The sequence below is a fragment of the Aethalodelphis obliquidens genome, unplaced genomic scaffold (assembly GCF_003676395.1).
Source record: "Aethalodelphis obliquidens isolate GAN/ISIS:26980383/991018 unplaced genomic scaffold, ASM367639v1 scaffold30, whole genome shotgun sequence".
Lineage (NCBI taxonomy): Eukaryota > Metazoa > Chordata > Mammalia > Artiodactyla > Delphinidae > Aethalodelphis > Aethalodelphis obliquidens.
In genome coordinates this window covers 20,608,413-20,633,380 of record NW_020837974.1, presented here as the reverse complement: position 1 = coordinate 20,633,380, position 24,968 = coordinate 20,608,413, and the positions used below count along the sequence as shown (strand labels likewise).

At 42.3% G+C, this 24,968-nt stretch overlaps 1 protein-coding gene, 1 non-coding gene and 1 pseudogene across 6 annotated transcripts in view; 2 read left to right on the top strand and 1 right to left on the bottom strand.

The window, feature by feature from the left end:
* Nucleotides 1–24,968, bottom strand: part of USP31 (ubiquitin specific peptidase 31) — a 69,033-nt gene that overhangs the window by 5,988 nt on the left and 38,077 nt on the right. For all 5 annotated transcript variants that reach the window (XM_027126660.1, XM_027126661.1, XM_027126662.1 and 2 more), the window contains exons 6-13: nt 23,634–23,778; nt 19,158–19,338; nt 16,071–16,182; nt 15,371–15,465; nt 13,894–13,971; nt 13,169–13,298; nt 7,289–7,408; nt 4,797–5,022 (exon numbers count right to left, since the gene is read on the bottom strand). In XM_027126660.1, the coding sequence (XP_026982461.1) occupies nt 4,797–5,022; nt 7,289–7,408; nt 13,169–13,298; nt 13,894–13,971; nt 15,371–15,465; nt 16,071–16,182; nt 19,158–19,338; nt 23,634–23,778 (1,087 nt within the window). The remainder of the gene's footprint in view (nt 1–4,796; nt 5,023–7,288; nt 7,409–13,168; nt 13,299–13,893; nt 13,972–15,370; nt 15,466–16,070; nt 16,183–19,157; nt 19,339–23,633; nt 23,779–24,968) is intronic.
* On the top strand, nt 8,873–13,069 carry LOC113630783 (T-complex protein 1 subunit zeta pseudogene; annotated as a pseudogene).
* On the top strand, nt 10,727–10,855 carry LOC113630826 (small nucleolar RNA SNORA22). The gene has a single exon (XR_003437107.1). It is a non-coding gene; the product is annotated as a small nucleolar RNA SNORA22 (small nucleolar RNA).

Genomic DNA, 24,968 nt, shown 5'->3' with positions numbered 1-24,968 from the left:
TAACAGTTTAGTGTTTCTTAAAGTCAGAAAACAACAGAACTAGAAATGATGATATTAATGAGAGCAGTAGCTAACATTTGTTTAGCACTTATTATGTGCATCTCATTTGATCCTATGAAATTTGTTCTATTATCATTGCCATTTTACAGAGGCTCGAAAAGATTAACCAGCTTGCCCAAGGTCATGCAGCTGGTGAAGGGCAGGGGCCAGCTCATTACAGGATTATCTAGTCCCTGAGCTTAAAGCCTTATCCCACCCTGCCTCCCTCAGAGGTAGCACAAATGATGCCTGCTGGAAGGCCCCTGGCAAACTGAGAACACTGGAGCTCATGAATGCATGCGGCCTTCCCTCCAGTCCAAACTCTAAGCTGAGATAAAAATAAAGAGCACTCAAGTACCAGCGAGGACACAGCTTAGCGTTCATGGAGACACACCATCCTGTGAATCATCAAGGAGTGTGATAAGCTTGATCCAGAAACATACACTCTTACAATTCTTTCTAAAAAGACCCATTTATTGGGGTGAAAATAAACGAGTGCTGGAATATTTAGCTGAACGCTGGAACAGGCTCAGTAGGGCCCCGGGGGCAGGACACATAAGGCCCCGAGTGGCACCAGGAGTGACTCCCTCGACAGGCCACAACCACTTTGCTAAGTATGGACTCCGAGGAGACGAAAGGGACCCGGAAGAGGAAGGGCTATACTTCTGCTCTTCTTTTTCCCGAAAAAGAAGAGCAGAAGAAGAACCTTTGACTGTAGGGAGGAAAGTCGTCTGCAGCTGTGGACTCACTGGAACCAGACGGCAGAGAAAGGGAGACACAAGCAGCAAATGCAGCTGGTAAAACAGCGACTGCTTGGTCAGTGGTGTCATCAGGCTTGCCGGATGAACGACCCAGCCGGTGAGGGGCTGCTATTCGGGAGCGGGAGTGGGAGGTCTGTAAGGGGGAACGCGCCCGAGAGGAGGTGACGGAGCAGCCTGTACCAGCTTCAGTCCGTTTCTCCTCAGGATGGTCTGTCCTCCATCACGGTGTGGAAACTAAGGCAGCACAGGGACTCATGAATGGGTCAATGACGTATTTATAAAATAATTCCATGTGCTTTTCTTCCCAGCGCTATTTTCTGAAGTATTTCCTAGACCAGTGCTACTCAAATGGTGGCTCACAAACCGGTGCCAGTCCACGCAATGAGCACCACAACGAGGTAAGCATTTAAAAACATTCATAGCAATCTGATACTGTATGATACTTTTATTGTGTTTTTGCAAAAGTACTGGTTCATGATTCAGGAAGGATTGGACATTTTAAAAAAAGGTTTAAGAAATTTTTTAAAAGGTTCCTCATCACAGATGGTTTGAGAAGCACTGTTCTAGACTCCTTACACAAGTCAGCCATACATGTACCATGTAATTATAGTTAGAACCAGTGCAAAATAAAAGAACACATTAAAATAAACACTCCAAATGAAAGCTTAAAAACAAGATATCTTTAACTCAACAATGCTGAGGTACTTAAAATGTTCTCATCAGAAAAGCAGCCATATGGCCTAAGCACGGGAAAGGGATGCTTACCACGAGCCCCTCGTCGGTAACAGGCCCCAGGAGGCAGGCACGAGCACTTCTGCCTCCCTCACGTGGTCGCCAGGTTTGAATAAGGTTACCCACCTAAGGTCACAGAGCTAGGAACACGTGTCTAGCTTCTAACCCATACTCCTCTCACTAATTTGTACTGCCTCCAAGGCAGTTATGGGTTTCCGGGCACTTTCCAGAGTCTATGCTATACAAAGAGCAACATGACAGGTGAAAATCTGGCACTGTCCGATTTTCCTCAACAATTTCTTGCTAGAAACCACACAACGTGCTCACCCATATTTTCCTGAGAAACACTGTTACACACAGGAGATTCTCTACCAAAGCTGAAGCTACATGAACGCCAACCAGTGACGCTGGCAAAGGCACTACTTCACCAGCTCATCAGTGAAATTAAATTCCCTCTAAGTCCCCTTCAATTCCCAGAGTCCCTGAGTATATAACTCTGTGACTCAGTATCGAAGAATGCGGATATGACCGGGAATGCCACAAAAGCAAAAATCCAACTAGACACACAACACTTATCATACAAGTGGCCCCCCAAAATATAAATATAACATAGGTAAGACACAAAATACAGTATTAAAATTTGGCTTAAACCAAAACACGAGGTAACACATACTTAAGCATTTAATTAATATTAACTTTGTCTTCTACGGACTTTCCAATAGATCCTCTGTCCCCTTTTTCTCCTTCAAGTACTTCCGAGGGCAAGTAGAGGCCATCCAAACGGCTCCACTACGAGATACGCTCCAGGTCGGGATCACTCCTCTCACAAGTGACTGCGGCCGGCAGCGTACTGAAAGAACTAGAACTAAACAGGTTTCGAGAACAAAAGACTGTTGTGTCCAGTCACACTCCACGTCCCCTGTCTCCCGAGGAAGAGCAGGTTGAGAGAGTAACTGTGCTGGGCCAAGGAGGGGGTCTGGGGCCCGAGAGGCTCCTTCACCATGTTGCAGGGGTCTCAGGGTTAACTGCCGGGGAACAGTCTCAGAGAGACTGAAACACCAACTGGCACAGCCTACCCTCCTTTACCGCCCCCTACCTTTATGAATCACTAGCACCCTGGGGTCTTGCTGCAGAAACCACTGAACTGCAGAAACAAAAAGTCCCAGAGAAGTGTTCATGCCAAATAGGCTGAGTGAGAAGGACGCAGAAATCTGAGTCCTGGCCACCTATACAGTAGGAGGACCCTCACATCAAGTGCCCCGACATACAGATGTCCAAGCAAGAAGCCCCCAAATCTACCTGCCTCCCCAGCATGCATGAATGCCCTTAACCCAATAATTCCATTTCTGAGACTCAATGTCAAGGAAATACAGAATTAAAGTACAGAAAAGGTGACTACACACAAATATGTCCATCAGTTATCTTCAAAGTTAAAAACCAGAAACAATATATGTGTTCAACAATGGGGAATGGTTATATCACATTAGAGTTCCATCAACTGAATATTCTTTGGTCATTAAAAATAATATTTACAAAAATTAAGCGTCTGTTGGGACTTCCCTGGTGGCACAGTGGTTAAGAATCCGCCTGCCAACGCAGGGGATACAGGTTCAAGCCCTGGTCCAGGAAGATCCCACATGCCGCGGAGCAGCTAAGCCTGTTTGCCACAACTACTGAGCCTGCGCGCTAGAGCCCATGAGCCACAACTACTGAGCCCACATGCCACACTACTGAAGCCCGCGCGCCTAGAGCCCATGCTCCGCAACAAGACAAGCCACTGCAATGAGAAGCTCGTGCACTGCAACAAAGAGTAGCCCCTGCTCACCACAACTAGAGAAAGCCCATGCAGCAACGAAGACCCAATGCAGCCAAAAATAAAATAAATAAAAATAAAAACAAACAAATAAATTTATTAAAAAAAAATTAAGCGTCTGCCCCATTAGCCCATAAGGGCCTCACGTGTAGGCAGCAGGTTACTAATCCCAATAGCTTCTCCTGACCCTCCAGGAGGAGGCCGCTCTGACCACTCTCTCCTCCAGCCCCTGCTCTGTTCACACTTCAACCACAGAACCTAATACACATCCTGCTCCTTCATTTTAAGTGTACCTACACCGCCTCAACCACTTGATTACACTCTTGGAAGACAGAGGTCGAGATCTTTTCATTTCCAGTGTGTCTCTGATGTGACACAGCCCAGTGCAAGCAGGACGTAGAGGAGGTGTTCCATAAAGGTTCACCTGAACAGAGCATTGGACATTTAAAAAAATGGCCAATCACAACAGTATAAAATAATGGCCAGAACGTACAGAAAAACACTGGAAGGAAACACCACATATCAAAATGTCACCTACATCCAATGGGATATTATCAGCCTTAAAAAGAGGAAATTCTGACAGACGATGCAAAGTGGGTGCATCTTGACTGCATTATGCTAAGTGAAATAAGCCAGACACAAAAGGACAAATACTGTATGATTCCACTTACATGTGGTACCTAGAGCAGTCAGATTCATAGAAAGAATGGTGGCTGCCAGGGGATGGGCGAGGAGTAAACAGGAAGTTACTGTTTAATGGATGCAGAGTTTCAATTTGGGAAGATGAAAGAAACTCTGGAGATGGACAGTGGTGATGGTTGCACAAAGATACGAACGTACTTAATGACACTGAACCGTATGCTTAAAAATGGTTAAAACGGTAAATTTTGTTGTGTATATTTTACCACAGTTTCTAAAAATGTTACCATTTTTTGAGCACTAATCTCATGGGTTATTTCTGAGTGATAATCTCGTGGGTTGATAGCACTGTTCCGTCTGTCTCTCTCTAGTCTCTAAATTTCATATGATGAGCACTATTGCTTTGACAAATGAAAAAGTAAATTTAACCATACAGCAAAAAGAAAACCCCTTCCAAGTCACTCGAAAGACACTATAAAAGTGGTTCACAACCACTCCAAATAAAAGAGATGTTAGGTCCTCAAGGAAGCAGAGCAAAACCTTAAACGGGGCATGCAGGTGAGGTCAAGAAAGCAAGTCCAGGGTGAGCCAGACGATGTCACCCATCTGCACACACCATTCCCTACTTGGGTCAGAGCCCGACCAGACGATCTAACTCAGGGCAGAGAACCAAAGGATGAAAACTGCCCTCACGGTTGGCACACTGCCTGCTGGAAGAGAAAGCGAGGTTCTGAAGCAAAGCAACCCTGTCACAAGCAAAACATGTCGGGAGGAATCGTCAGCACAGGCGCCCGGCCTCTCGCGCTGCAGACCTGTGTAGTGCCCCCCTTGCATGGTGCCGTGATGATTGCACACAGCATACAGGTCATAGATGTAGTCCTCAGGGTCCCGCCCGAGTCCGTAGGGCCGTCTCCATGGAGACCAATGGGATGGCAAACTCCAGCTGCTCTGGCTTCTCTTAACCACGTGAGGTGTCATGTCCAGGCCAGTCAGAGGGAACTTCACCATGTTCTGAAGTTTCATACGCTTGTCTCCTTCCTGTGGCAAGAAGAAAAACAAGTTCTGATGGTATTTTCGTGCAAGCAGATGGTAGATCAGTTTAGCGTGAAAGGCAGACCCTATCAACTGAAGTAGGGTTGAGTTACCTATCTGATGTTTCCAAAGACACATACAACACAGGGAAACAGATTAACAGTTTTATCTAACTGGAGGAACAGGTTTTAATATCACCAAAAATGGAACCAGCGATGATCTACATATAAGGGTTAATGAGCCTTCACTGCCTTACCTGATAAAGGGTTCATCCTGAAACCTCTGTCACGAAAGAGGCATGAAAAGTAATGGAATAACAACGTATGTGAAGGGAAAGCACAGTGCTGGCACAGAACAGCCATTCACAGAACAGGAACTCTTTCCTTCCCAACTCCTCCGACAAATTAACAGTTAACAGTGACTTAACTTAATATAGTCATTTAGTTGACAATCTTGGGCAATCTGTATTTCCCATTAAGCCCACTGGGAAATCCAACCATCAGTTGAGTAGATATTTACCGAATGTTTCCTGTGTCTATGGGAGCTTTAAAAAATTAATCGGGCACAGGTAATTCCCATCCCAAGGAACTATGGACCTACTAAGGGAAGAAAAATGTTCCTAAGAGAAAGGTAGGATGGGTCTTGCATGGTCAGGAAGGTCAGGCTAAAGAACCTGGACCTTGTCCTGCAGTCAAGGGAGAAGCACTGAGGCTTTGAGGGAGGAGGTGATGCCATCAGAGCTGTCATTAAGTAGTGCCCAAAACATGGTAGAAACGGAAGAGCAGTGTAGGTTACGAAACCAATGAAAAGACACTGCAACTGCAACCAGCTCGGAAGTATCAGAAGTTGGAACTGGCAGGATGACAGCAAGAATGGGGAGAAGGGGACACGTACAGGAGGCAGTGGAGAGGCACAACCAGGCCGAAGAGGTGACTGCCTAGGTGACAGGGAAAGAAGAGTCAAAGATGACACTGCAGTTTTGAGTTGGGGCGCTGGAAGGGTGATGATATGTCTTCAAAAGAAACAGAAAGCAAAGGAAGCCAGTCTGTGTGTATGGAAAGAGACAGAGAAGCTGGGTTCAAACCCTCAACTGGCTGTCCCCCTGAAAGATCCCAATGGAAGCGTACAGCTGGGACACTCAGGGCAAGTGCCCACTCCTCACTACTACAGGAGCTGGACCCCAAACCTGTGTGTGAAAGGCCACCCTGGGGACCATGTGCACGCCCCCGACACAGTCACTTCATCAGCCAGCCCTAGACATCTCTCAAGTCTCTCCAGGTCTCTCCACCTCCACTGCCGCAACTCCACTGCGAGCCATCGGCCGGCCCCCGCCCCCGTGGAGACTGCAAAGGCCTCCTTCAGGTCTCCCTGTCTTCATCCTTGTAGCCTCTAATTCTCCACACAGCAGGCTGAATGGTCTCCTCCAAGCACAAATTCGGTCATGTTGCTTCCCTGCTTCAGAATCCCACTCTGCCTACAAGGACTGCTTGGACGACCAGCCCCTGCCTGCTCTTCTACCTCAACGTACGCCTTTCTCCCCCCGACCCCCGGAGCTGCAGCCACACTGGCCTCAGCTTTCAGCCTCCTGCACACGCTCTGCACCCGCTGCTCCCTCAGCCACTACACATGTGCAGCCCCGCTCCCAGCTCACCCGGTACAGGCCTCCTCCTAATCTTTCAGATGCAAACTTTCTTACGCCAGGCTCAGACTCCTCCAGCGTTTACCTCTCATTTACCTCTCTTACAAGGGGGCTGCCCAGGACAACTCTAACCTTAGGAATAGAGAGCCTCTGTGGGGAAACTGACTCACAAAGCAACACAACTCAAAGCAGATTTTCTTTGTATATATTTATGACTCATCTCCACAACTGTACAACTGCTCCTTGGAAGCAGGACAACACCTGTTATTACTTTAGGCAGAAATAGAATTCTACCCACCCCCAAGAAAGGCGCTCAGCTTTTTTTTTTAATCCCAAAGTGCACTTACTTGAGCACAACATTTACAAATCTGAAGCAAATCCTCAGGAACAGAGTAAAATACCTGCAGTATGAACTACAATGGTGAGGATTTAAAGGGCCACAGGACGCGCAAACTGCTCTGGGAAAGAGCAAAACACATGGCCCCAAACGCAGGGGCAGATGTGTGTCTGCGACAACACAGGATCACAGGATCAAACAGGGACACCAAAGAGCTCCCCGCCCAACAGCCCACCAGTAAGGGGCGTAAGAAACTTGGTCGCAGCTTTTTTCCCTATGACAGAGGGTTTCCTTACCTGTCGAAATCTCTTTAGATGTATAATGAGCACATCAGGCAGAGTCCAGAGGCTTAAGGTAATGCTCCCCTGCTGCAGCTGCTTACAGTGCGGGCAACGCCAGGCGTCATCTGGGGCAAGCTGAAAACAAGGAGCACGACTTCTGTTAAGAGCCGCTTCAGGCAAGACTTTGCTACAGGAGACGGCCAGACACTTCCCGGCCAGGGCGCGGCACGGCGCTGGATCTCCCCAAACCATGTCCGATGGGAGCCGACAGAAAAACACAATTAAGAGTGGCGCCTGGTTAGAGCTGGCACCCGAACATTTGCTGAACAGACTACCTCTCCAAAAGGAATGACCAACCAGGTAAATACTGCACAGAGATGTTAGATGCCACAGAAGCACCTCATGCTCAGCACACTCCCAAGCTCAACTCGTCGCCTTTACATCAATATAGCTCCCTTTTCTCCTCCTCCTGTATGTCCTACCCCAGCAAATACCACAACCACCCGTCAAGAGCAGAACACGGGGGGTTAACCCAAAGCCTCAAACCCTTCCCTCTTCCTCTGCTCCACGTCCATCCGAGGTAACACTCTCTGCCATTCCTCACACCCGTCTCCTCCTCTCCATCCACCGTAATTCAAAGTCCTCACTCGCTCTTACCTGGACTTCCTCAAGTCTCTTAATTGTCCTCTCTCCCCCAAGCATCAAACTGCTCCGAACAACCCTCCCCATCCTGCTACCAACAAGATCTTCCTCAACATCCATCTGAGCCCTCGAATCCACGTACGTCACCTCTGCAGGCAAGGGTTTCAGGATGACAGCACAAAGGTACTAACAGAGCAGGTCTGGTAAGAGAGATTTTTAAAATCTCCTCTGGATTTCAGAAGATGCGTCAGATCTGGGACCATCAACACAATGAGGTAAGGGAAGCCACGGAAACAGATGGCAATGCCCACTCAGATGGAAGAGAAAGAAGCCAAGGACAGAATCTTGCAGAAGGCCGATTTTTAAGGGAAACACAAAGGTCGAGAAACCACCAGAACCTGAGGCTGCACAGTCAGAAAAATAGGCAAATCAGAAGCATTCCTTTTATGCACACCAAGAAAAGAGAGTGGCAAGAACAGGGTGGTTATCAGTACCATAGCCCACGGAGAGGTCAAATGCAGACTGAGCAGAGGCCACTGAACTGAGCAAACTATGGGCCCCGAGAACTTCGGAGAGCAATGTCAGAAACGCAAGTCAGACAGATGACAAGAGTTTGCAAGGGAGGAAAGGGAAAGACCTGAAATCACTAAATGGTAAAGTTACACAGAAAAGAAGAGAAAGACCAGCACAGTAGTTTGAAAGGGAAGCAGAAGTGAGGGAGTTATTTTTCCTGAGAGGGAGATCCTGTCATGTGTGTAGGAAAGATGGGGGGAGACAGAAGTCTGGGTGGATAGCAGTGAATCAGAAAGTTAGGCAGGCACAGCACAGGGAGATCAGCTCAGTGCTTTGTGACCACCTAGAGAGGTGGGGAGGGAGACGCAAGAGGGAAGAGATATGGGGATATATGTATATGCATAGCTGATTCACTTTGTTATAAAGCAGAAACTAACACACCATTGTAAAGCAATTATACTCCAATAAAGATGTTAAAAAAAAAAAAGAAAGAAAGTTAGGCGGGAGGAACCTAACTGTCATCTGGCATGTCCACATCTGTGCTAACACGCTGTCTACAGATGTGGCCATCAGCCCAGTGCTCGCGGTGAAGGAACAGGTTGTTGTTTATTTGTTTTTTAATTTCCAATACATCATAAACAGATACTCTTTGATAAGATACAGTAAGAATGTCAAGACAATGTCTGGCAGCTTTGACAGTTTCTACAACACTGCTCGACTTCTGTACTTATCTCGTTGTAAACTGCCACAAAGAGCTGCTAGGCCTGCAGAGCACCCTTGGAGCGTGGCCAGCCTCGCTAACTGCCCAGCAAGGAAGACGACTAGCCCCAGAGGCAGCTGTTCCACTTTCAGGCAGTCTGTTACAAAGTTCTTCCTCTTATTAAGACAAAATCACTCTCCCTGTAATTTCCAATCTCTAATTCTGCTTTTTAGATACAATTAAGTCCAACCCCTTATCCACAGGATGGCCCTCGAAGTATGTGAAAATAACTATCAGATCCTCACTTAAGGTCTCCTTCGTCAAGATACACTCAGCCGCGCCATCCCCTATCCACACTCTCTGCTTGTGCCCCGGGATGTCAGTCTCTTAACAGTGAACATTTAAGGTAATGAGAAGAGCAGTGCTATCACCATCTGAGTTCTGGACACTGTTTCTAAAGCATCCTTAGGTAGCCAACAGCGGCTGACACCCACATGACACTGCTGATCATACTGAGCTTGAAGACAACGTGACCCCAAAGTTATCGTCACACAGCCCACTGCTAAGTCTGACCTCCTCCTCTTCCATATCTGGACTGTTATTTTTGGACCCAGTGACTGAGCTCCCCAAGGAACACTCACTCATTCGTTCACTGTGGCATAGATTTGCTGAATGCCTTCCATGGGCCGGACACTGCTAGACATGCTGGGGTTATTTTACGACCAGGATGGATTCTCTCACCTGCTGTGCCCCAGCCACAGTGGCCTCATTTCTTTTCTCAACCTTCCTCTGTCTTGGTCCCTGCTATATTCCCAGTTCCTAGCACAGTACCTGGCACATAGTGTGTACTCAACAGACATGGATTGAATGAACAAAGCCCTATTAAAATGTATCTGGCTAGCTTGAAAGATCAGCGAGATGTTCTGATCTGATCAGATGTTCTGATCAATGTTATCATCTAGTAGGTCTGCTCACCTTTAAGCTTTGTGACATTCTCAGACATCTCCCAAATCAATTTAAGAAAAAAAAAAGCTAAATAGGATAAGGTGCTACATACAGCATGTGATCAACCAGTTTCAAAGCCAATTATTTATATAAGCCCAAGATTGGAAAAATACGTCTAATGAAAAACTATTAAAGGAATTAGCTGTTAACTGCTTGGGGGAGAAAAGACTTAGAAGATGAAAACTATTTTCAAATATTTGAAGGACAAACAAGTAGAAGAAAATGAAGACCTGTCCTCTGTTCTTGACGACCTGAGAGTTCACCTGCTGGCTGTAGCAACCAGGGACATATTTCAGGTTAACGTCAGTCACCATCAGAGATACCCTAAGAGAAAATGGTGTCTCTGAAAAACAGCGGCTGGATAATCACCTATTTGAAATTAGGCAGAACTCAACCATTAGAAAAAAGAAATTTTAAAGCCCCCTCTGACCCTGAAATTGCATGATTCCCTATATGCAAGAGTGAGCAATAAGAATCAGTAGCCAGAATTATGATCCTAAACATCAACTCAAAACCAGATGAACTCCAAGAGCTCTCGTCAAGGTTTCTCAAGGCGCCTGAACCTGGAGAGGTTTAAAAAGCACAAAGGCCTGTTGCACAGTGAACACCAAGAGTGCCTTAGTTCCTTGGTTTCAACTCTGTGCTAGAGCAACGTCTGTTCTTTTCCTCTACACTGAAAGCTTATTTATCCTTTGTAAAGTATTCAGAAAGTCAGCACATCATATTAGTTGTATTAAAGAGTATGAATGATCCAGAACATCCTTCCATAAATCTGCTTTATCACGAACTATAGTTGCATCTAACTGAAGATCTCTAGTATTAGTGGCGGTTTTGTAACCATGTGTTTGTTATAGGATCTTCATCTCAAAATAATAACAGAAGGATTTGAAGCTGCAAAGAAAAAGGCACTTCAGTTTTGGCGACTAGTCAATATATGCAAAGAGATGAACAGTGAAAAAACACTTACAGACGTGGCCAGAACATCTCTACATACTAAAATTCATGCTAAACTTGCTGACGTTTTAACAGACGCTGTAGTGGACTCCATTTTGGCCATTAAAAAACAAGATGAACGTAGTGACCCCTTCATGGTTGAGATCACAGGGATGAAACATAAATCTGAAACCTATACAAGCTTAATCAGAGGTCTTGTTTTGGATCATGGGACATGGCATCCTGATATGAAAAAAAAAGTAGAAGATGCATACATCTTCATATGAAATGTGCCATTAGAATATGAAAAAACAGAAGTGAATTCTGGCTTTTTTTTTAATAAGCGTGCAGAAGAGAGAAATTAGTGAAGACTGAAAGAAAATTCGCTGAAGATGGAGTTAAAAAAATAATAGAACTTTGAAAGAAAGTGTGGTGGTGATTCAGATAAAGGATTTGTTGTTATTAATCAAAAGGGAATTGACCCCTTTGCCTTAGATGCTCTTGCAAAAGAAGGACCTAAGAGAAATGTGGAAAGGCTGACGCTTGCTCGTGGTGGGGTAGCTCTAAATTCTATTGATGACCTAAACCCTGATTGTTTGGGAAATGCAGGACTTGTCTATGACTACACACTGGGAGAAGAGAAGTTTGACTTAATTGAGAAACGTAACGTCCATCACATTACTGGTCAAAGGACCAAATAAGTACACACTCATGCAAATCAAAGATGCAATCAAAGGTGGCTTGACAGCTGTTAAAAATGTTATTGATGATGGCTGTGTCATTCCAGGTACTGGTGCAGTGCAAGTGGCAATGGAAGAAGCCCTGATTAAATAAAAGCCCAGTCAGTGTAAAGGGCAGGGCCCAACTTGGGAGTTCAAGTATTTGCTAACGCAGTGCTCACTATTCACAAGGCTCTTGCTCAGAACTCTGGTTTGGACCTTCAGGAAACACTAGTTTGAGTCCAAGCAGAACATTCAGGTCAGCTTGTGGGTGTGGACCTGAACCCAGGTAAGCCAATGGGAGGCATATGGGAACACTACTATGTAAAGAAACAGCTTCTTCACTCCTGCACTGTAACTGCCACCAATATTCTCCTGGTTGGTGAGATCATGAAAGCTGGAATGTCTTCTCCGAAAGGAAGGCTGAACTGAAGCTTCCCTTGTATCACCTGAATTATGAAGACTCTCCAGAGTGATATGAAGAATATAGCTACAGAATTTTGCTCCAAGCTTCAAATGATTTTCAAAGGCATTTTCTTTTCCCATATGAAAAAAGGACAGAATACTGGCACCTATTCAAATTCTGAAGTTCTGAAATTATATTTACAGTATTTTTTTAATTGCACTGCAGTGTACACACGTACAGCAGGCCATATTTATCCAATAACAGGATGTTTAGCTTTAGCTTCAGTTATATAAAAATATATGTTAGATAAACATGTTATCTACCTTGTTATTAAATATTCCTGTTGAAAAAAAAAAAAAACACATAGGCAAGGGTCCTATCCACTATTTGTCCATCCATTCATTCAAATATTTACTGAGTACCTACAATCTGCAAACACTATGCTAAGTAGTCTAAAGCATTGTCCAAGAGAACTTTATGTCTATATCTACACTGTCCGATACGAGTCACTAGCCACATGTGTCTCCTGAGCCCTTGAAATGTGGCTAATGCAACTAAGGAACTGAATTTTTAATTTTAATTAATTTTAATTAAAATGGCACCTATGTTCTTAGTTCCAAAAAGTTGAGAACCACTGATCTAGTTACTAAGGAAAATAATTTAAAATCTCTAAATTGAAACAAAAATATAACTTTATCATTAACCATTAAAAAGTAAAAAGAAAAAAAAAAAAAGGAACTATACAAAGGTTCACATCTAGAGCATTTCATTTAATCAAGGTTTTCCAGAAATTTAAACTACTTTTTGTTAAAATCCTAAGAGGAATAACACTAAGATGCACATCACATGTGCAAAACCTACGTAAATGCAAAAATCCTTGGGGAGTTTTCTGGTGCATAATTTGTTTCCCCACTGTCATCTTGCCCTGGGCCCTCCCTACTACCCTCACCACCCAACAAATGCTGCCCAACCCTTACCCGCTCCTCTTTGGTGTAGAGTTGGAAACACTGGGATAAAGTGCAAGTTTGAGGCTGATGGTGACGCTCCCTTTGCAGCCGGACACTTTCTGCATCAGGGATATACTCATCTTCGGTATTTACAAACAAGCTGCAATTGGGGGAGAAAAAGCATGTATTAGAGAATGTCTTGGAAAACTGATACAAAATACAATTAACAGCTTCACAACATGGCTGTAAATTCATAACCAAAAAGGTCAATATATAAGAAAGTAAAAGTGGCAATCCAACTTTTCTATGTTCCAAAATGTCGTGAGACGTTCTCTATCTATAACGTTATTTTCAAGAAATAACTTGGAATTGTTTTTTCTGGGATTGGGCACAAACTGTACTGATTAATCATATATTCTTGTCCTCTGTATCAAAGGGCATGCATTTGGCATAACTTGCTAGAGTTAATGGGTCTGTAATAAAAGAAGTAATTTGACCTACACAGTAGTTAATGAATATATAGCTTCTGTCTCATTAGCAGCAAACAAACGTTCTAAGGTTTTGGGATCCAGATGACAGAATGTGTAGGAGAGAAATAATAAATTACTTAAATAAAGGATCAGCAACACACTTGGATACTTAGCTAAAGAAAACAGAGGTTTGTGTTTCAGCTAATTTGAAAGATCAAAGGTATGCTATTATAGTGATAATTAAGACAATGACTCTACAAACACTAAGTGAAAAAAAATACTTACAAATCTTTTGTCTCCTTGTCCCATTCTACCACTAATTTCACATGAGCAGTGCCACCTGGTCCACAAGATTTTAGTGCCCTATAGGATGGGGAAGGAAGTCACATATTACTTTCTAAATAAATGATTTTAATTAAATATACATCCTATCTGAAATCTGAAATCATAGTGTGATTGCTGAAAATCTTCATCATCGTTCCCCATCAGAAAAGGTTTCTTATTTAATAACTTGATTACAACTGGACTGAAAAATCCTTAAATTAAAATATTCAATATGGAAATAAAGATATTGGAATAAATTTAGTACCACACTATAAGGTCATCCACAATAACTCTTAAGATGTTATGATCTTTCCAATTTTTGTCCAATATCTCACCAAATCAATAGAGACTGGACGGGACGATAGTCTCTCTGGGAACAAACTCTGCTCCTGCATCTCTCCACCTGCCCCCATAGGCCACGCTTGGTCCCTGGACCATGCCCACACCAATGCAAACTGTGCCTTCCTACAAGGCACCCCTCAAGTTTCCCCTCACTTATTTCCCCTGAGCTCCTTGGCCCCTTCGCCATCTCCTGAGATACTCAGCATTAACAGTCAGTATTACCCATCAAATAGTTTTTAAGTTTTGCAATGTTTTGGATCATTATCTAATCTATTAACTCTAATCTCTAAAACCAAACAGTGAGTTGCTTTCAAACAGAACCATGTTGTATACTTTTTTGGAATCCTGAAATGCAGGGCACTACGATATTTGTTGAAAAAGTCATTATAATAAAAACAATAATGTGTTTTTATATTTATATGTATCCATATATGTATCGTGTGTCTATATACACATATCTCTATTACTTTATTAATAACAGAAGTATGTTAAAGCACAGAGATAGCAGAGGGGAGAAGATAATTCTAAGGGGGAGAGGAGGGACAGTGTGAAGAGAGGCTCAAAAGGAATGAATTATCAACAGAGGAAACTACACGTGCAAAGGCACACATAAAACCATATTGTGCATTCAAACAACCCTCAGTACTTTGATGCTGCTGAATGTTTAATATAGTGGGGAGAAGAAAGAGGCCTGACAGAAGGGAAGTAGTCAGGGTTCAAACTGTGGAGAACTTCACATACTGTGGAAACTGGGCTTTATCTTTGAGGCCACGGGTTACCATTTAAGGATTTCAAGAAGGAAAGTGTTATGATTAGAATCCTACTTTGGAAAACTTTTATCTTGATGAATATGAAAGTGCAATTCATCTGCGGTCCTGAGACCAATCAATTTACTTAGTACTCTAGGCTTTCCCGATTCCAAAAAAGATCATAAAACATACCCTACTCAAATATGAATCAAAATTAAAATAAGTGTTTACTTTCTAAGTGAGCCTGGAGGACCCACCACACTTAACGTGGAAATTACATCAGACATCACTAGAAATTACACACAAACATATATGAAAGTCTAGAAGGTGATTTTTTTTTTTTTTACCTTTCTACTGTTGGGTGGCACAGGGGCTGCTCCTCCTGGGGCAGCAAGTATGTTATTCCCACAACACTGACCACTCGCAAACTGAATGGACACACCTGCAACAAATGGCAAAGGTAAATCAGGCTGAGTTTCTCTTCGAGGGCATGTGGTTCACCGGGGCATTTCCAAAACAGATTAGAGCGAGAGCAAACTGTTTTGCAAAATGCTTCTCTACAACATTCTGGGAGGCTGTTGAGCCACTCTAATACACTTTAAGTATGATTGCCCCAAATGCAATTAACATATCAAATATGTTACGCAAGACAAGTAATATGTTACTTTAGCTGAACATTAATATAAGTTTTCCACGGATACCTTAACAAAGAAATCATAATTTTGAAAATATATAGATAGTCTACAAAATCTCTCCAAGCCGATCACGTGCTAAACTTTATTAGACAAACATTATAAAGGAACACCTGGCAGTGCATGGAAAACCGTGCAGTGGTCAGCTCCCTTCATAAAATGAGGGACAGTCCTCATTCTGGAAAACCTGAACACAGCAGATTTTACTACGCAGCTTTTCTCCAGGGCTCCCCAGCATTCCAGCTCAGTGTCTGGTCTTCCCTAAGGGCAAAGGTCTGAACTTCCAATCTCACTGTAATGACTTTCTTCACTGGGTACACACATGCTATGCTGGAGTACCAAAAGGCTTACACACCTGAATGCCAACTGTGGGCCTCAAGAAATACTTCATCTTCTCCAAGATTTCCCTCTGCAGAAGGTCCCATGCTATTGTCTTCTCTAAGTGCAGCACAAAAGGTAGTCCAAATCTAGCACACATAAATATTATAATCACTTTAAAAAGTATGACAATTCCTTTAATACTGTAACTCCTTATTCATGACCTTTTTAAATGGAATCACAATACAATTAGTTTTAGGACAGTTCTCAAAATAAAACAAACAGGAAATTTAATACTCTCATAAGTGGATGAAACAGTCAGAAGGGAAACTGAGATTTCTAAATGAAATTTAACAACTCATACACCAAAATGGCTTCTAATAGAGTATGGTGCCAGGTAATAAGATGACAGGATTAGTGGATATGGGGAGGAAAGCAGGTGGGAGTGGACACGGGTCTAGCAAGCAGCATGGGTCAAACATATAAGGGGTTAGGTGCCAGAGGAAAAGACAGGGCTGGAAGGTCTAGCAGGCAGGCAGCCACATCTGGGTGGCCTGACAACAAGGAAGGCACTGGCAAGTGACTGACACTAGAAGTCAGCTCCTAGCCTAGGGCAGAAGTCACATGGCCCCTGCCAGGTTTCCTATCCAGTGCTGAGCTCACAGGTGTTAGAGAATCAGAGGCAGAGCCATGGTTCTCAGCAGTGGCTGCAGGCTGAAATCAGCGAGGGAACTTTAAAACACAATGATTCCCCCGAGATTCTGCTGCAATCCCTCGGGTCTGTGGCTGGAGCACTAAGGCTGTTTGAGGAGCTCCCCAGGTGATTCGAATATGCAGCCAACGTGGAGGAGCACTGGCCTAGCCTTAACTCTCACCCAAGCCCCAGCCATTCAGACCTGCATACTGTGCTCTGAATGCGTCCGACTCACACCGCCAACGTACAGCCAATTCCCTCAGTCTGGACTACCCTTCTCACTCTTCGTTTAAGCTATTTCCTACTCGTCCGCAGAAGGAGCCACTGGCACCCTGTTGATCTGTTCCCTGAGTTCGGCTGCACTACAAATACTGCCTGCTTATTCTGCTGCCTCCACCAACAGACTGTGTTACCTGACAGCAGGAACTGTGACCGACTTATCTTCCTAGCCCAAACAGCCATACCTAGACAACAGTAGATGCTGAATGAATGAAAGAACAAGTGAATAAACAAACAGATAAACCCTGACTCAGGCCAAAGCAGGGGTGCTAAGGTCACCAAGAAACCTGCTCCTAACAAGTACCAGTTTACTCACAGTAGTACTCAAGAGTGAGCCTACCTTCCTAAAGACAACTGTGACGCGAAATAAGTTACAAGCACGATGTGTAAATCAGTAGCCATATTTTTCACACGACAATGCCCTCACTTTTAAGAGACTAGCATCATGAAAGGGATTTCATAATTTCTTTATTTTATATAAATACGATGAGCTGCCTTTTCTTCTGTCCCTTAAACATGTCAAGCTCCTTCTAATCTCAGCAACTTTTTTTCTTTTTAATTTTCATTGGAGTATAGTTGATTTACAATGTTGTGTTAGTTTCAGGTGTACAGCAAAGTGAATCAGTTATACATATATCCACTCTTTTTTAGATTCTTTTCCCACATAGGGGATTACAGAGTACTGAGTAGAATTCCCCGTGCTATACAAGTAGGTCCTCATTGGTTAACTATTTTATATATAGTAGTATGTATATGTCAATCCCAATCTCCCAATTTATCCCTTGCCCCCTTTCCCCCGGTAATATCCAGAGAAAACCATAATCCGAAAAGATACCTGCACCCCAATGTTCACAGCAGCACTATTTACAGGAATCAAGACGTGGAAGCACCCTAAACGTCCATCAGCAGAGGACTGGATAAAGATGTGGTACATATACACAATAGAATATTACTCAGCCATAATCTCAGCATCTTTGTACTCGATGTCCCCTCTTCACGGGATCCCTTCCCAAGAGGCTCACACAGTTCGCACCTTCCCACTTGGCTCAGCCCAGCTGCTGCGTCCTCAGGGAGGCCCCCCTCGCCTCCCTCTCTAATACAGTTTTGCTAGAGACCCCACCAGCACGTTCTATCACACCCGCATATTTTAACATCTTCAAAGTGACAACGACTGTCTGAAGTTAAATGTGTTTACTTGTCTTTAGTGGCTCTGTCCTAACTAGGATGCAAGCTCCATGAGAACACACAGATCCTGCTGTATCCCTAGTGTTCAGAATAGTGGCCAACACACTGTAAACACTAAAGGAGCTGCTAATGAACATCATAAACATACAAATCAACACATTTTGCTTTTACATTATTTACTATTCTTAAATAAGAAACTTATTTCAAAGCAACATTTTAAAAAGTTTATATAAATGCTACTCTGACAAATATTAGAAACACAGTATCCTTCCTCCCTGAGACACATCCATATCTTGTTATTACTCAAGTTACATTACTATGGTGATAAAGTTACTTTAAAAGTAACTCCCATACAGAAACTAACATAACATTGTAAAGCAAGTATACTCCAATAAAGATGTTTAGAAAAAAAAAAAAGTAACTCCCATAAATTCTTACAGAAGGAAACAGATTTGAGAGAGATTTCTAACTCCCAAATGTCTGACTACATGCAGCTGAATGAATACTGGTGCCATTTGCCAAGCCAGGAAATACTGGAGGGTCAGGTTTATAGGGAAACACAATGAGTTCAGTTTGGAACACAAGACTGAGGTGCACGTGCCATCCAAGTAGATTTGTTAAGAATTAATAGAAGAAAAAATGCTGTAAAGAAAGTAGCTGGATATAGGTCTATAGGTCTAGATACCCAGGAGGATCTTGAGCTGAAAATATACAAGAGAAATGTGCCTTTAAAAACTACATGAGCTTGGGAGCCATTCTAACTCAGATCTTATCATCCTAATTTTATCTTCTCCCCCTCCCAACCCCTCAAATCAGGTCAATTTACACACATGCTCTTTCTAAATATCAGAATCAACAATTAACTACTAAAAGTAAGGATTTTTTTTAATCCCTACTTTTTAAAACATTTGAAAATATTAGACTTTTAAAGTCTCAATATTTATTGGAAAATAAGCTGGTCTTCACCTTTTCCCTTGCTGCCCAGTGCAGGCTCGGTTACACACTAACAGAACAATCTTGTCGCTTCCTGCTGTCGTGGGGGTTAAGTCCGCTCTCCCCTGCTTTGCTGCTGCTTGTGTAGAAGAAGACAGTCTATAATGATCCAAGCCAAATTTCAAGTGGTTTAGGTTGTTGTTTAAGTGGATTCCTAAAACAAAATGAAAACTTACTTTAGCTCTTCAAAATTTTTTATTCTTTCATTACAAAAAATTTACCCATTAGAGAAATTAAGAAGTTGTCATTATGTTATTTAAGCTGCAATTGAAAAAAGGAACAAATGACCTACTTTGAGATTACTCATCTAGTCATAAGAAAATTTTTTGCATCCATTATTTCATTTAAACTCGCCCTACCTACCTACTACCTTAAAAACTGAAAATTAAAACTCTTCACTTCAATGAATATTAGTTTTAGAATGGCAAGTTTGCAGAGATGACCCACCAAGACAAACTTAAAGTGAGACCATACAAGCAGCAACCAAATAAAAAAATTTTAATAAAAAACAAAGACTAGTACATGTAGAATGATCTTCAATATTCCAATAGCAGCTTCTTTTCCCCACTTTAGACCCAGACTTATAAGAAACTCACAGCCATTACGGAACTTTAATACAATCAACTAGCCTGGATTGACCTACAATAAAGTGAACAAAAATATATGTTTGACAGGCACAGTGCTGGTTGCTAAAAACCAGGTCTTCAGACATGCCCCAAAGCAGAGCTATCTGTCAATCAGAGGTACTTAGCAATTCAGCACCTAGCACAAGGTCCTGCACTTAGTAGGAACTCAATAAATGCTTGACTAAATAATTGATCATTTCTTTAATCCTTCGGAAGTATAGCCTAAGGAAATGATACCCCAAACTGGAGAACAGAAGAAGCCCTCCACCACTACCACACCAAAGAAATAATAACAATATCACCAAAAGGGGAATAAAATAAAAGGTGGTTTACACAAAAGTATCCGTAGCAAAACTCCAGCAATAACCTAAATATCCAGCAACAGGAGATTTGCTGAACCTATTAACATACAGAGTTAATACTCAAATAAATTCCAGATTAATTAGAGTTTAGAAACGAGAACACAGAAACTAGAAATAAGGAAGAACTGAACCTTCACCAAGCTATTAGAGGGAAGAAAACTTTTTAAGCTTAAATACCATAGAGAAATCACAAAAGAGCAGCAGATTTCACTTCACAACCACCTTAAACTTTGGTATGAGAAAAATAAATAGAAGTCTGGATCTGAGACAATTAACAGGCTCATTTCCCAGGTTCTTGGCAGAAGTAAGGCTGGGAAGACCAGTTCTGCTAAAAGTGATCAGGATTCCCAATGAGATGAGAGGATACCACTCAACTGCTCAGAAGTCAAGCTCCGCATTCATAGTCCAGGCCCGTCACTACCCACTGTGTGACCGGGGCCCGGGACCTAACCTCTCTAAGTCTCAGCTCCCTCACCGGTGAACTGGGGAAGACAGTAGCCTCATATGCACCAACAAAATACTGATGAGGCCTTTGTGAAGAACAGAGGCTTACGCATATTCACTAGTGGTATATTCTTCCAACAAAGGCGCTCTCTGGCTAGACTATATAACCTTGGACCTCACCAAATTCATTTATAAATAGAAACTTAGTGTTAACCGTAAGCAATTGGGGTATGAAGGGGGACTGGGGGAAATTTTCAGTTAAACAAACGTTAACTGGGCTCTCGCTGTGTATTACGAAGTACACTAAACTGCTAGGTGCAGAAAGATAAAGCAAAGTGTAGTCCCAACTGCAGAGAATTTCACAGTTTGGTAGGAAGGATAGAGAACAGAGCATTTCCATACAACGTGCCAGTGTCAGAGATGAGCAGAAGCTACACTGGAACACAGGAGAGCAGAAGTCAGTCAGCCAGTCTGGGGTGGGGGAAGTGAGGAAAGGTTTTCTGGACAAGGTGATGATTGGCTATTGTTTACTATAATGCAACTAAAATTAGAAAACAATTTAAACAAACAAAAGCACATGTCTGAAAACACAACAACTAGAAAATAAACAAAAAAGCTCCCAAGTCAAAGAATGACAACTGAAATAAGACTCAAAAAAATAATAATGTGAATATGAGTAGACCAGAGAAAACTGAATCCTAAGCTGGCAGTGCAGAAAGCCGACCAACCCAAAATACAGAATTACCAAAGGTTCAGAGACTAGAGGCACCAGAGACCTCCAGAAGTAGGGGTGAAGGAAAAGAGGAACTAAAATAAGAACTTTCAACAGGGGTACCAAGGCCATTCAATGAGGAAAGAATAATCTCTTCAACAACGGTGCTGGGACTACTGAATATGCACATGCAAAAGAATGGAGTTGAACTCCTACTTCACACCACACACAAAGATTAACTCAAAATGAGTCAAAGACCCAAATGTAAGAGCTAAAACTATAAAACTCTTAGAAGAAAACACAGGTAAACCTCATGGCCTTGGATTTGGTGGTGGATTCTTGGATATGACTTCATAAAATTAAGAACTTCTATGCATCAAAAAACACTACCAAGGAAGTAAAAAGATAGCCCACAGAATGAGAGAAAATATTTGCAAGTCATATATCTGACACAGGTCTAGTATCCAGCAGATATAAAGAACTCTTACAACTCAAAAACAAAAAGACAAGCAACACAATTTTGAAGCAGGTAAAGGACTTGAATAGACATTTCTCTAAAGAAGATACACAAATGGCCAAAACCCACATGAAAAGATGATCAACATGATCTGTCATTAGGAAAATGCAAATAAAAATCACAATGACATACCACTTTGCACCCACTAGGATGGCTATAATCAAAAAGACAGAAAATAACAAACATTGGCAAGAATGTGGAGAAATTATAACCCTCATATATTGTTGGTGGGAATGAAAAATGATGCAGTTGCTATGGAAAACAGTCTGGCAACTCCTCAGAAAGTTAAACATAGAATTACCATATGACCCAGCACTTCCACTCCTAGGTACATACCTACAAAGGAACTGAAAATAGGTATTCAAACAAATACTTGTACATGAATGGTCATAGCAGCAGTATTTCATAATAGCCAAAAGGTGGAAACAACTCAAATGTCCATCAACAGATGAATGGATAAACAAAATGTGGTATATACATATAATGGAATAATACTCAGCCGTAAAAAGGAATGAAGGACTGATACATGCTACAATGTGGATGAACCTTGAAACACTAGGCTAAGTCAAAGAAACAAGTCACAAAAGGCCACTTATTATATGATTCCATTCATATCGAAGTCTAGACTAGGGAAATCTATAGAGACAGAAAGTAGAATAACGACTGCTTAGGACTGGGTGGGATGGGGAGATTGGGAGGTATCCTTAGGGGAGACAAAGTAGGAGCTAATGAGACAGGAGCTGGAGAAATGAATTTTTAGCAAAGCGAACAGTAGGGAAAGTATAAAAGCATGTGGCATGTTCCAGAAATAAAGAGTAACTTGGATAGGGTACATGGGGAAGAAAATAGAATATAGTAGAGGCTGAAAAAAAGGCAAGGACCAAATCGTGAGGGGCCATGCATTCTTCCCAGGTATTCAGATTTAATCGCAGACAAAAGGGAAGCACTGGTAAATCAATAAGCACGTAACGTGGTCAGAACTGTACGTCAGAATAAGTCTGGTGGTGCTGTGAAGAAATAACTGAACGGGAGAAAGCCCAGGGATAAAGAAGCTACTAGAAAAGCCCAGGTGAGACTGGTCTGCACTGTGTCAGTCGCAGTAGAATGCAGAGGAAAACTTCAGTTGTGAATTTAAGTCAAAATCTGAGGGAGAAGTGTTTGGGTCCAGCTTGGGTGAAGAGAAGGATGGTGATGCCGCATTTCACAGAAGAAACGCAAGAGGAGCTAAGAAAGAAACGCTCAGTGTAAGATACCTGCAGGACTATAAATAGAGTTTCCAGTGGACAGCTGGAAGTCAGGGAATGGAACCAGAAGAAAAGTGGGGGCTAGTGGAGAGTTTAGCTCTAAAAATCACCAGTAGAAAATACTGGCAAGACTGGGTAGAGCAGCGGTTCTCAAACTTTCACATGCATCAGAATCACCTGTAAAAAACAGATTGCTGGGCTCTGCCCCCAGCGTTTCTGTTCAGCAGGTCTCGAGTGGCACCTAAGAATTTGCATTTCTAATCAGTTCCCAGGAGACACTGATGTTTTGACAACCACTGGAGTACAGCAAACAGAATAGAAGCCCTAGGATCTTGAAGAACACTAAGGCCAGGAACAAAGTTTTTCCCAAGAACTGCCTTCTGCCAGGGAAATATGTTACCTAAAATTTATACCATCATAAAAAGATGTGTTATGTGTATTTTACCACAACTTAAAAAAATTATACCATCATATAATCTAAGAGGGTAGACATTTGTTAGACCTGCAAACCCAGGTGGTATTATGGAAACAGATACTCATTTACCTCTTTGACTGAGAATTCCTTCAGGCCTAAATATTTCTGGAGTCTCAAAGGCAAAAATGCAGTCGCTTTCATGGACTGTTTCCAGGTCGTCTGTGTCACAAAAGGAACGATGGAACCCATCATAGTACATTTCTGTTAACACAATCTAAAAATGGGAAAAATGTAAATAGTTGGATAACTGGAAAGTCAATATGAATTGATCTCCCAATCCAGCTGTGAACGTCTCCAGACCAGCAGGACCGCAGTGATCTGAGGGCTTGGAAACACCTCATCAAGCCGATGTGATTTGCCTTTAATAAGAGAGTCTTGGAAGCACAATATCTTCTATGATTGTATAACAACTGTATGATTGTATAATAATACTCTGATTTCAGAGTGCTGTGGCACTAAATCCAGAGTTTCCTCTAAGTTTTGGTGGAGAGACTCAGCAGATACAAAGTCTAAGGCCCTTCTTTCACAGGGGGAAGAAACTAAAGAGAGACGGAGTGACTTGCCTAAGGTTATACAACTACTCAGCCTTGTAGCGAGGATAGAGTCCACATCTGACTCCGAGACTTTCTCCTACCATTAAATTTTCTTCTTTTCAGATTAAAAAATGTCAAATAATCATGGACATTTGTGTTGGAAAAAAAATGAAATCAACTCAAACGTCCAACAAAAGGAACTAGTTAACTATACTATAGTTCTACTGGAATTATAAAGCGCTTCCAAAGAATGAGCTGCATATATTTGCACTAACGTGGAAAGATCTCCTAAGTAAATATTAAAAGTAGGGAAAGAAAAATGTGACTACATTGTTCCATTTTCATAAAATATTAATATAGTACATGCACAGGAAAAAATATGAATGAATATACAACACAGTATTAAAGTTAGTAACCCTTAGTTCTTAAGATACTTAGTACAAGATACTTTCACTTCTAAGTTAAGTTTCTGAAATGGTTGAGTATTTTGTAATGAAAGAAAAACAAAAGATGGGGAAAAAGACAATGGAGACATTTAGAGACCTCATTACGTGCTCAGCAGCACCCTCTAGTGAAAAAGCACTGGACTGAGCTTGAAGAAGTTCCAATTCTGGCCTGCCACCGCCAACCAGCCCTGTGATCTTGAACAAGTCACATGGTTTCTCTGGGCCTCCTTCAAATGAGGGGGTTGGACTGGACCCCTAAGGTCCCCTCTACTATCACAAACATACTATGAGTTGATGAGGTGAAAGGAGCTTGGTGGCATATTCCACAAACAGTCCAAGAAAAATATTTCTGGCCCTTTTTTCTTCTAATGATTTTAATGACCGTATTGTTTTCCTGAAGGTGAACATGCAAGTATAATTCACTT